Source organism: Muntiacus reevesi, chromosome 9 (assembly GCF_963930625.1).
Source record: "Muntiacus reevesi chromosome 9, mMunRee1.1, whole genome shotgun sequence".
Classification (NCBI taxonomy): Eukaryota; Metazoa; Chordata; class Mammalia; order Artiodactyla; family Cervidae; genus Muntiacus; species Muntiacus reevesi.
In genome coordinates, this window is record NC_089257.1 from 18,818,644 (window position 1) to 18,831,921 (window position 13,278).

At 38.7% G+C, this 13,278-nt stretch overlaps 1 protein-coding gene and 1 long non-coding RNA gene across 5 annotated transcripts in view; one reads left to right on the plus strand and one right to left on the minus strand.

Annotated features, from left to right (window-relative positions):
* The window catches only part of LOC136174338 (uncharacterized), a 15,815-nt gene continuing 2,537 nt past the window's right edge, over nucleotides 1–13,278 (plus strand). For 2 of the 3 annotated variants that reach the window (XR_010664393.1, XR_010664394.1), the window contains exons 1-2: nucleotides 1–117; nucleotides 10,927–11,016. This is a non-coding gene — a long non-coding RNA (uncharacterized lncRNA). Of the gene's footprint in view, nucleotides 118–10,228; nucleotides 11,017–13,278 lie in introns of those variants that run through there. The other variant, XR_010664395.1, reaches the window with a different exon arrangement.
* Nucleotides 8,104–13,278, minus strand: part of API5 (apoptosis inhibitor 5) — a 27,212-nt gene continuing 22,037 nt past the window's right edge. The window contains exon 14 of one of the 2 annotated variants that reach the window (XM_065944433.1): nucleotides 8,104–10,217. In XM_065944433.1, coding sequence (XP_065800505.1) covers nucleotides 10,195–10,217 — 23 coding nt within the window. In that variant the 3' untranslated portion in view covers nucleotides 8,104–10,194. Of the gene's footprint in view, nucleotides 10,223–13,278 lie in introns of both variants that reach the window. The other variant, XM_065944432.1, reaches the window with a different exon arrangement.

Below are 13,278 nucleotides of genomic sequence, written 5' to 3' on the forward strand. Positions count from 1 at the left end.
GTCGACGCTAGAGGAGGAGGAGCCGAGAGGGTGCCGCCGGCTGACAAGCGGCTTCCTCCGCTTCTGTTTGGGCGACGCGGAAGCGCTGCCTCAGGCGCTGTCCCAGTTTGGTTTCAGGTCGGAGACCGCTTTTTTATTATTGTTTTCTTGTGCGCGATACGCTCTTTGTAGAGTGGGAACCAGAAAGAGAGAGAGAGAGAGAGAGAGAAAAGTAGTATTCCAGTTGGAGCCTCAGCAGAAATGAGAGGACTCAGAGCGTATATGTATTAATACTTTTTTAAAAAAATTATTTTTATTTGTTTCGAATGGTTGGGTAATACAAGGTATGCTTTCGAAACACCTAAGGGAAGGGATAGGTTCTCTTTTGTTCTGAAGATTTCACAATGGGGGAGCTTCACAATTGGGAGGCTTGTTAGTCTAGGTCAGTGCTGTCCAGTAGAAACGTAAAAACGTAACGCGAGCCATGAGCCACAACATAATTAAAAAAAAAAATTGAGATAACCAACATCTTATTTAACCCACTATATGCAGTATATTATTAGTTCATTGTGAAATCTATAGAAACTACTGAAGTATTTATTTTTGTACCATGTCTTTGAAGTCGGTATCTATTTTACACCTATCAGTTCAGTTCAGTCGCTCAGTCTTGTCCGACTCTTTTCGACTCCATGGGCTGCAGCATGCCAGGCCTCCCTGTCCATCACCAACTCCCGGAGTTTATTCAAACTCATGTCCATTGAGTCGGTGATGCCATCCAACCATCTCATCCTCTGTCGTCCCCTGCTCCTCCTGCCCTCAATCTTTTCCAGCATCAGGGTCCTTTCAGATGAGTCAGCTTTTCCCATCAGGTGGCCAAAGTATTGGAGTTTCAGCCTTAACATCAGTCCTTCCAGTGAACACCCAGGACTGATCTCCTTTAGGATGAACTGGTTGGATCTCCTTGCAGTCCAAGAGACTCTCAAGAGTCTTCTCCAACACCACAGTTCAAAAGCATCAATTCTTCCGAGCTCAACTTTCTTTACAGTCCAACTCTCACATCCATACATGACTACTGGAAAAACCATAGCCTTGACTAGCCGGACCTTTGTTCACAAAGTAATGTCTCTGCTTTTTAATATGCTGCCTAGGTTGGTCACAGCTTTTCTTCCAAGGAACATGCGTCTTTTAATTTCATGGCTGCAGTCACCATCTGCAGTGATTTTGGAGCCCACCAAAAATAACATCAGCCACTGTTTCCACTGTTTGCCCATCTATTTGCCATGAAGTGATGGGACCGGATGCCATGATCTTAGTTTTCTGAATGACACCTGTCAGCTCATCTAAATTCAGACTGGTCAGATTTTGGGAGCTTCATAGCCCCACGTGTCTAGTGGCTACCTTACATCATGGGTGTAGATCTGGAGGCTGGCAGCACTGGCATCACCTGGGAGCTTATTAAAAAAAACACATTCTTGGCTCTTCTCTATCTCCAGCAGGTTTTACCCTTTAACATGAACCCCACATGACTGGTATGTACATAAAAGTTTGAGAAGCACTTCCTTCTAGTGAACCAACCTGTGGGCCAAGCGGACTACCCTGATTACAGTATTCTTGCCTGGAGAATTCCATGTGGACAGAGGAGCCTGGCGGACTACAGTCCATGGAGTCACAGAGTCGGACACAATTTAGCGACTGAACAACAACAAGAAGGATCATTGGGGAGTCATCTTAGAATTCTGCCTGTCGCAGGTTCCGACTGCCAAGTCCCACTTCTCTAGTCTTACTGAACTATGTTTTGAGCATCACAGTAACCCTTAGAAGTGCTTTTGCTCATCTTCAGTTCAGTCGTTCAGTCGTGTCCAACTCTTTGCGACCCCATGAACCCCATGACCCGCAGGACACCAGGCCTCCTTGTCCATCACCAACTCCCGGAGTCCACCCAAACCCGTGTCCATTGAGTCAGTGATGCCATCCATCCATCTCATCCTCTGTCATCCTCTTCTCCTCCTGCCCTCAATCTTTCCCAGCATCAGGGTCTTTGCCAGTGAGTCAGCTCTTCGAATCAAGTGGCCATAGTGTTGGAGTTTCAGCTTCAACATCAGTCTTCCAATGAACACCCAGGACTGACCTCTTTTAGGATGGACTGGTTGGATCTCCTTGCAGTCCAAGGGACTCTCAAGAGTCTTCTCCAACACAAGATGAACAAAAAGCATCTTTCCTTGCTCTTAAAAAAAAAAACATATATATATATATATATATATATATATATATATATATATATATATATTATTTAAGGTACAGCTTAAATCCTGGATTGTAAAAAAAAAAATCTGTCAACTCCTATTTGCTTCCTCTGAATTCTGTGACACTAATGTGACAATATTGGGTTTCTTTATGATATTACTTTGTACACTTTGAACAGCTAAACTCCTGAGTAGTTCTTCCTTCATCCAGCTAGACTGGAAGTATCTGACGGCAGTATAGGAAATGTATTTTTATTTTTATCTTCCATAAAGCTTGATGCTTAAGTGGTTAGTTTATTTCATTTTTATACTTCCCAAAAGGTAGCTTTCCCATTTTATGTGCATAAAACAATGAAAAATTCTAACCCAAATAAAACTGTTGCTGCCAATTTTTGACATCCAAATAGATCACTTGTGTGTGTGCTCAGTCGCTCCAGTCATGTCCAACTCTTGAGACCCCATGAACTGTAGCCCACTAGGCACCTCTGTCCGTGGGATTCTCTAAGCAAGAATACTAGAGTGGGTTGCCATGCCTTCCTTCAGGGGATCTTCCCAACCCAGGGATTGAACCCTCCTCTTTTATGTCTCCTGCATTGGCAGGTGGATTCTTTACCACTAGCGCCACCTGGGAAGCCCAGATCACTTGTTAACCTTTCTGTTTATTCTAAGACCTGATATTTCTTTTTCTATTTTAAGTACATATTTGTTCTTTATGGTTAGATAAAACCTTTGGAACTATAAGATGGTAGTTATCAAAATTGCTGCTGCTAAGTCACTTCAGTCGTGTCCGACTCTGTGTGACCACATCCCTGGGATTCTCCAGGCTAGAACACTGCAGTGGGTTGTCATTTCCTTCTCCAATGCATAAAAGTGAAAAGTGAAAGTGAAGTCGCTCAGTCATGTCCGACTCTTCGCGACCCCATGGACTGCAGCCTACCAGGCTCCTCCGTCCATGGGATTTTCCAGACAAGAGTACTGCTAATAATCTCTAAATTGTGATTCAATTCTTAGTTTAACAAATGCTAGGAAAGCTCATAACTGCATGTAATTTGGCCTTTCAATATAAAATATTTTAGCAAAAATGCCCTTTAATTTATCATTATCATAAATTATAGACCTTTTTAAGCTGAGACTTGGACAATGGTAAAATGGTCTTGCTGGATTATTCATTTCCTCCCTGGGGCCGCTTTATCTGAATGTTGCAAAGGATCTGTACTTTTTTATTTCTTAGAGAAAATACTTAAGATATAAATATTCCTGAGAGAGTTATTATAACACCCTGGTTTAAATTCTGATTATCTTTTGCTTCACGGTGAACCAGCGTAAATCTTTGTGGCATAAATTTTAAGCTTTAGACCATGATTTATTATATTTCATAGTTTTTTTGGCTGGACTCAGCTGGTAGTTCTGCTCCTCCTGCTGTTAGTTGGGGGTCACTCACAAGGCTGAATTCACCTGGGACCTCGGCTGGGGCTGGAATGTTCCCAAATGCCTCCAATCATGTCTAGTGCTCACCTGGAATGACTGAAATGGCTAGGGTTGTCCGGGCCTCTGTCTCTCAGTCCCAGTAGTTACAGAGGTTTCTTACATGGTGGCTCAAGGCTCCCAAAGAGTGAAAGTAGAAGTTCCTTGAGGGCCAGGCCCAGAACTGGCAAAGGGTCACTTCTGCATTCTGTTGATCAAAGAAGGTAACAAGGCTAGCCCAGATTTAAGGGGAAATGGAAATAGACTTATCTTGATAAGTGAAACAGCATGTTTGGTTAGGAATAGAAGAAACTATTGGCAGCTTACTACATGTAGTTAATTCCTTTGGTGATTTTGAATTGGTGGGGGTTGAAAGGGTGAATCTCTGTACTAGGAAGGGAAGCTAGTCACAGAGGAAGCGCTATATAGGTTTATCTCCCAACAGCTGTATGCAAAGTGAAGAGGAGTTTCAACAGGGAGACAGAGGATACCTAAGTAGTAATTTCATTAGAAATTATGAAATACAGTAATTTCATTTAGAAGTAGTTTGTCAGTAGTTTGTCAGGGAGTCTGAAGCACAAGGACTACTTTGGATGAGACCAAGTGTCAAATCAGCCCCAGATTCTAACTCCCAGTGACACCAGGGCTGCTCTGAGCATATCATGATGGTCAGCCTCAAAAGAATTTTCCTGATGCAAACATAAAAAAATCACACAAAAAACCCTCAAATGCCAAAAAGACAGTGTATGGAATAGAAGAAAATATTTGCAAATGATGTGACAATGATGGGACAGACAAGGGCTTAATCTCCAAAATATATAAACAACCCATACAACTCAACAAAAAAACAAACAACCCAATCAAAAAATGGGCAGAAGACCTTAACTGACATTTCTCCAAAGAAGACATGTGGATGGCCACATGTGAAAAGATGCTCTACATCACTAATTATCAGAGAAATGCAAATCAAAACTACAGTGGGGTACCACCTCACACCAACAGAATGGCTGTCATTAAAATGCCTACAAATAACAAATGGGAGAAAAGGGAACCCTCCTACACTGTTGGTGGGGATATAAGTTGGTACAGCCACTAGGGAAAACAGTACGGGGTTCCTCAGATAACTAAAAATAGGATTTTTAAATGATATGATCCAGCAATCCCACTCCTGGGAATATACCTGGACAAAACTATAATTCAAAAAGATACATGTCTCCCTACCCATGGCAGCACTGTTCCCAATAGCCAAAACATGGCAACAACCTAAATGTCCATCAACATATGAGTGAATAAAGAAGATGTGGTGTATATATATATATATATATATATATATATGTACACACACACACAGAGTGGGATACTACTCAGCCATGAAAAGAACAAAACAATGGCATTTGCAGTAGTAACATGGATGCAACTAGAGATTATCATACTAGGTGTAGTTGTCAGTAGGAGAAAGATAAATACCATACAATATTACTTACATATGGAATCTAAAATATGTCATAAAAGAACTTATATGCAAAACAGAAACAAACTCAGAGACACAGAGAACAGACTTGTAATTGCCAGAGGAGTGGCAGGGAGGGAGAGGGATGGACTGGGAGTTTGGAGTTGGTAGATGCAAACTATTACATTTAGAATGGATAAACGATAAGGTCCTAATATATAGCACAGAGAACTATACTAAGTATCCTGTGGTAAACCATAATGGAAAAGAATATAAAAAAAAAAGAGTGTGTGTGTATATATATATATGTACACACACACACACACACATATATATATACATTATATATATATATATATATATATATACACACACACACACATATATGAGTCACTTACTGTATAGTAGAGATAGGCACAGCATTGTAAATCAACTGCAATTTAAAATAAAGAATTTTCTTGATATAGACTTACCAGCCATTAGTTTATCCAAATCCTTGCTTCTGTTAATACGTTTGGGAATGACAGTTTCTGTGGAATAATTGTATTGTGACTGTTTAGTCTCTTAAATAACTAAAGGTCATATCCACTCCCCACCCCCAGTTTTTACTCCCTCACATAGACCCAACTTTCAGTGTCCTGACTTTATGATTGAATCTGGGCTTCCCTGGTAGCTCAGCTGGTAAAGAACCCACCTGCAATGCAAGAGACCCAGCTTCAATTCCTGGGTTGGGAAGGTCCCCTGGACAAGGGGTAGGCTACCCACTCCAGTATTCTTGGGCTTCCCTGGTGGCTCAGCTGGCAAAGAATCCGCCTGCAATGAGGGAGACCTGGGTTCAATCCCTGGGTTGGGAAGATCCCCTGAAGAAGGGCATAGCAACCCACTCCAGTATTTTTGCCTGGAGAATCGCCATGGAGAGGAGCCTGGTGGGCTGTATAGTTCATGGGGTCGTAGAGTTGGATACAACTGAGCGACTAAGCACATGATTAAATTCAAGTTAATTCTATTCAAACCATTTAGTGTGTTTGTGCCTTCTGATCTTACCACTATAGCATACTAAGTTTTAGTTTTTTCTTCTAGAAATACCATTCCCTCATCTTTTATTTGCTTTTCTTGGTTCCAATTCTACTTATCGTAATTTTTTGACAAACACAAATTGGAACTGTATGTAGCAGTCTATCTTGGTTTTGTATCATCTTGTTTTATGATGACCAGAATTTTACTTGATTTTATTTGTGGCTGTATTAAATGTACAATTTCTAGGAATAAATCTAGTTTCTTAGGATTTTGATAGATTTCATTTGTCTGAGTTTTAGCTTCCATCACACTTGCTAGAATTAAATCCCACTTGCTGTTTTCTACACATCAGAACAGAAAATGGGGAGGAAGGATAGTGAGCTAAGGGAGCACACAGGTGGTCCTGTATGCAGCTTGGGCAGGAAGGCTTCCTGTGGGGAGTGAAATCTAGTCTGACCTGAGAAAGGAATGTTAGCCTGGTGAGTGTACGAGGGAGAATCAGGGAACAGAGATTTTCCAGACAGAGGTGCCTACCCAGTATCAGAAAGAGCTCCTTGAGTTAATGAAAGTAGTTCAGCCCAGATGGAGTTTAGGAATTCTTGGGATTATGAAGCTAAGCACTGGTATTCTTAAGGTTTTATTGCCTCTATTTCAAATGCCTTTCCTTGAAATCTCCATTAGGCCGGCTCCAAATCATCATCTAGGACTCAGCTCAAATGAATTCCACAAACTTTTTCTAACCATTTCTATGCTCTTAAGAGACATTCACCGTCAATGCTTCAGTGTCCTCATGACGCTTCTCTCTGAAATCAGCTTATCAGGCTCTGTGTAACAGGATGTAGACTCCATGAGTTTGATTATCTTGTTCACCACTATATCCTCAGCATAAAACACCACCTTCGAGGTACTACTTATTGAACGCTTACTATGTACCAAACATTGTTTTCAATGCTTTCGATTATCAGTTAACAGAACACAAAAACCCTAACCTTTGTGGCATTCTAGCTACATTATATTTTACCAGGGGGAAACACTAAAAATACAGGATATTTTAAATTATAAGTTGGTAAATGCTCCAGAGCACATAGAGTAGGTAAATGGATTCTGGAGTCTTGGCAGGAAGAAAGGGGGCATTGTGGTATTAAACAGGATTCCTTGAGAAGATGACTTTTGAGGAGTTAAAGCAGTGAGTTGCAGATATGTGACTAGAAGGAACAGCTAGTGCAGACTGTAAGGTAGGCGTGTGTCTTTGCCTAGCCTGCATGAAGCTGACTGGACAGAGTGGTGGAGGAAAAAAGTAGCAGCTGAGGTCAGAAATTTTTGATTTTTATTCTAAAATGAGGAAGGAGTCAGGGAACATCTTCAAGTAGAGAAGTGGATGTTTCTTTGCTGCTGTGTTTAGAACAAGCTATAGAGTCAAGTGTAATAGCTTGGAAATCAATCAGGAAGCTATCATGGAACTCCAGGCAAGAAAGGATGGACATAGACATTTGGCAGCCCTCAGCACGTAGATGGTATTAAAGCCATAGGAATGGATGTGATCACTAAGTGAATTTAGGTAGCTTGTACTGATCCCTCCTTGGTGCTTTTTAATAAAGGCTGGAAAATCTTTTTAATAAAGGAAATCTTTAATAAAGGCTGGTAGTCAAATCAAGAAGTTGCTTTACACACTGAGGGAAGAAATTATTCCATTATGATCTGCCAAGTACCTGATGTTTTGCTTTGATAGAAACAACCCAATTCTTTTTTCAGAAGGTTATTAGCTTCTAAAAATAAATCCAAAAGGCTGAAGATTAAAGATAACTGGCAATACGGAATTCTTTGAATGAAGAGCAGTATTTTGTCCATCTTTGTATTTTCATGGTCTGACAGACTGTTTGGCACATGAGAAGCAAGAAATGAACATACAAGAAACTGAAGATGCCGTAATGATAACACAAGACACAAAACAAAATTACAAAAGGAAATTTATTTCAAAAGCATAAGGGAACATTTACATTTGAACAAAGTGATAAACAGGTGTCTTGCAAAATAAAAAAATCCATGGCATGAAGTTTTTGTTCAAAATTTTTAAGCAAAAATAACCTAAGTTGTGCACTATTGCTTTAGGAAAGGGAAGGGGAACAGTGAGGCGGGAAGGGAAGGACACAGTCAACTTAGTATCAAACTTTAGAAAGTAAAGTCACTTTTTAGCTCTGAGTTTACAAATATTAAAAAGAAAAAGAGGAAAAATTATACTTAATGTTCAAATTTATATAAATGTAGTCCCAAAACAGCTTCTGTACTTGAAATGGCTTTAGGCCACTGGCTGATCTGACTCTGAGGTCCAGACTACCTGGTCACAGTTGTCAAATGGCAATTCCATGTTCCTATATCTGTTCAGATTCCAAGGGAGCTTAAGTTCAGCTCATAGTCTTTTGGAATGTTTAGAGATTATTGCCACCACTCCATAGTCAAGCTGACCAACTTCTTTTGCTCACTTGTATCATTCTAGTCTTCAAAAAACATTTTCTCCAGAAACATGTGCAGTAATTCTAACAAAGGGTTTTGTTTTTGTCTATTCCCCCGATATAGAGGTAACAGTAATGAAGACACCTGCATTGTAATCACAAACTATTCCTCAAAAAATAGGTCAAACTACTAGAAAATGTCACTCAGGCATTAGATTTGAATAACAAACCTGGGGAGGGAAGATTAATTGTGGAACAAAAATATATGAAACATTCAAATGCAGAGCAAAGGGCCTATGCTACTAAAAATGCCCATGACAATTAAACACTCCACAAACCCCCCATCTATTGTTTTAACCTAAAGATTCTATTGACTAACTTATACAATAATTTTGATTAATAACCTGAGAAGTTAAAATCTTGAAAGTGGCAAAGCAAACTGAGAGCATCCCTTCCTTACTGGTGTATCATATTATCAAGTCACTTTTCTGGGCTGCCCTGGTTATCAAATCCCCGAATTCTAAATTACTCTATTTCATCCTGCAGAAACCTGTATGTACATCAGATTCAGTATTTTGGCTGTGTTTCTCCAGCAGGGATCTCAAATTTACCTTTGAAAATGCAGCCTTTGTTTATTTTTAGTTTTAAATAACAATAATCATGTAAGTGCAACTGACTCAAAAGACCTCACTACTGGGAGGAAAACCTAAATAACAAGTTAATAATGGATTCAGCCTCAAGAGGATAATCACCGTGTCAAAGACTACCCGTTCCTGGAATTAAAAAAAAAAAATGACTTATGTTGTATAGTCAAGTTTCACAGCATGCATATATATATATACACACACACACACAGATATATGCTCATGTATGTATGTATATTATACATACACATTTCTATGCAAATAGTAAGATCCCATATTCAAAAGTTTATATCACAACATATGGAGAAGAGTTAAGTAAGCAGTGCAAAGCAACTTACTTCTTCCTAAAAATGTCATGTCATTTCTACATTTTAAGAAAGCTGATTAAGTATTTTTGTTTTTCTGACACGCAGGAATACTGTACCATTGCGTAGCAGCTTTATTAAATAAATGTTAAGTCTGACCATTACTCTTCTCCGTATGTTGGCGTGGGGGAGACGGGGGGACAGGAAAATCAGGAAACTTTCAGCACTGATGATCTTCACCAGTTATCAGAAATGGACTGAATTTTATTACACTTTAGATCTGAATAGCTCTCAATAACAAATTATCAAGATGTTTAAAAGATTCACAATGTGAAGTCTGAATAATGACGATATTGCAAAAACAAGTCAAGATTGCAGACAAAGCATCCAAAAATATCGCTGTGGTTTTTACCTTGGACACAACCATGGTTTGTTACAAAAGTAGATCGTACATACAAAGGTATAAAGAACAGTAAGTTTTTAGCTGAAGGCAGCAGTCTTTTTAAAGGGACACCCCCGGTAATCCAATGAGTAGTAGAATTAAGTATATTAAGCTCATGACAATGCTGAAGAATGTGACTTCTCATTCAGTAGAGTCTTCCCCGACTACGATTTCCTCGTGCTCCCCAACCTCGGCCACCTCTACTTCCCCTGAAGGCTCCTCTCTGCTCTACGAAAAAGCGAACAAGGGTTTAGGTCTTGTTCAGGACGTCATGGGACAGCACACACAGAAGAAATGTAGCTGGAAGCTCTGAATGTAGCAGTAAGCTCTATAAAACCAGCATGGCATTCTGCGGGTACATCTGCAAGTTCAAATCTCTACATAAAACCAGGGCATCATATATGCCAAAGCGCATTATCTCAAGGTGCCAAATATATTCATAGTATGTACTCAATTAAATGTATCCCATTAAAGATATTTCAAGGTGACAATGTTAACGATAACTACATTTAGTTCTTTATTTTGGTGCCTATCACAAAGATGACTAATGAAACTATAAACATTTCTATATTTAATATGAATTAAAGCTATAGGCCTTCAAAAGTTAGTGTCATATATGTAAAATATCTTAAACTACCAGTGATCAATTCTGAAAAGTTAGGCTAGAATGAAAAATGTACCTTTCAAATGCAATGAAAAGGTAATCTGTTTGGGTCACCACATTGAAAAATAATGTTACAAATTCTGACAGCTTTTCTCACTGCTTTGTCAGCTACGTATGAGCTGCTCAGAGTGCTGCCAAAAACGCTGTTTGTATATATTACAGTGTTTGGGTTACTGATGTAAATTAAGCACATCTCTTGCTGAAAAATCAGTCACTTGGATCATATGGTAGAATGAGTCCCTGATTTACTTGTCAGTCTGTTTTACAGGTCCAGAGAAATATTCCTCAAAGGAGTCTTTCCAGTGAAGAAAACTGACTGACATTATCAGCAAGGCTGGACCTTTCATCATACACAAATGTAAGAGTCTCAAACTTCTAATTCCAGAGATCCAATCTCCTTATTGGAACCTTCAAACTTCCTCACTGCAGGAATCTTGTGGAGCAATAAAAAGAACCTGGTGTTGCCATTTTTGTTCCATAATGTTGGAGGCTTGAAAAATTCCTATCCAGTTAGTACTGCAATCCATTTTTTGACATTATTGCTAGAATTATGTTACTGTTTTTGGGTGATGCTTTATTTTTATCCCTCCAGAAAATGAGTTAGAAAACTAACTAGACCTTTCCCTAGTTTAACCAACATTTACCTGTCAACAGAATGGAATCTGATTCAAAGTCACCTCTCATGTCATGATACATTTTTCTAAAATGATTGGTATGCCAACTATTTAAATGAAACCATCATGAGCTATCACATTCAAAAAATCACTTGAATGATCTTTTTAATGGTTTCAAGCTTAAACTAATACTGCTACTAGTTAAAATTATACTTTTAAAAATTATTTTAACATTCAAAAAAGGTAAAAGTTGAAGGACACAAGTCACAAAATATAGAATTAGTACTTGTGGGTTACCAGGGAACTCTGTTCTACAGGAAGGAAAACTGAACATGGGTATGTGCAAATACTTTGATTGAAAATGCACCAGGAAGCTGAACTAAGTTATGGGAACAAACACCTTTAGATAAAGCAAATAATAGAGACATTGGTTAGTAAAGTGAAAAACTCTGATAAGGAAAAAAGTCTAACTATGCCTACATGGACTCAAAGATGAATTACAAATTCTGGTTCCTTCTCTGCATAGAACTAGTTCAGGCCCATGACACTGGCATAATCTATTTTCTTTGCAGTAGACTTGTTCACTGTAGTAAGACAGTGATATAATAAAATTGAGTTTGGCTGACATAGAAAAGTAGAATTTCAGTGATTAAATATGGGTAATAAGGTCTAAGTATTAAAGACTTAAAAAAACATTCTTCTCCCTCTGTCCTGAGGCAATACTGACATCCCAGGAAAAAAAATCCAATAGTTTCTCTTTCCTCCTAACCCACTGTCAGTGCCCTAAGGAAAGGACATTAAAAAGGTAGAAAAATTTGAGATAGATAGGTCAACTAATTTTCATCTGTAATACTCAGAACTGTTTTTAGCTGAATGGGTGAAAGAAATCCAAGAAAACTCTTCAAATTGTTTCTATGAGAATACTTATAACCTGACACATCTCAACTCCCCCAAATAAAAATACTAGCAGAAATTTTGTTCCTACTTTCCAATAAGAACAATCAGAGTTTAGTTTGCTTTGTAGTTCAATTTATGACAAGCACTCCAATTACAAGGTTGCTCCTATAGGAATTTTAAAGTACAGGAATACCAGACACAAAAGACAGTTAACAGGCATGTTTGTCATTCTTGTTACTTTGCTGACTAAAGAACAACTAAAGTTGTAAGTGACTCCTGGATTTTTTCCTTGGCCTTGCCGTGTGGCTTATGGGATCTTAGTTCCCTGACCAGGGACCCTCAGTGTGAGGTCGAAGTTCTAACCACAGGATGACCAGGAAATTCCCTGGTTTTTGTCTGCGGTAAAACTGCTTCTCACCAACCCCCCGCCGACCCTTTGATAATTAAAAAAATCACATACAACCTAAAGCTTTGCATTTTTCACATCTCTTTTCCACATGCATTACATCATCTGATTCTAAGGCAGGCAATGAATGTCACAGGGCAGAATACTCATGGAAATTCAGAGTAATTGACTTGCCTAAGTGAAAACAAATACAATTCTCTATGTATTGCCATAGTTGATCATATTCATCTAAATTGATGGTATTTGAGAGAACAGCTGATGTTAAGAAAGGTTTTGACAAATACCACATTAAATCATACAAGTGACAGAGGACAGACAATATTTAGTGCAATGGAGTAATAGAATCTTTTCCATTTACAAAATGCTATCATAAATATTTTTTGACGTTTTTAAGCTCTCTGCTATCCCTATTTTTCAGATAAGACAAGAAGCCAAGAGAGGCATGTTTACTTATTATTATATAAGTAAAAGAGTTCAGTGATCTTTTCTAAACTAAAGTTGCCTCAAAGGGTCTGATTGGAGTTTAAGGTTTCATTTCACAATCTGAAATTGCCTTTTCATAATCTTTTTGCTCAGATATTGGAGGAATTTTGCTATCATAGAAGGCATTTACTTAATGTCAAATCATCTCATCCTGGAAACAATTATAGGGAGTATATGCTTCAGAATGTACTTTTTGGGGGGATTAATTCTCCAGAATTTT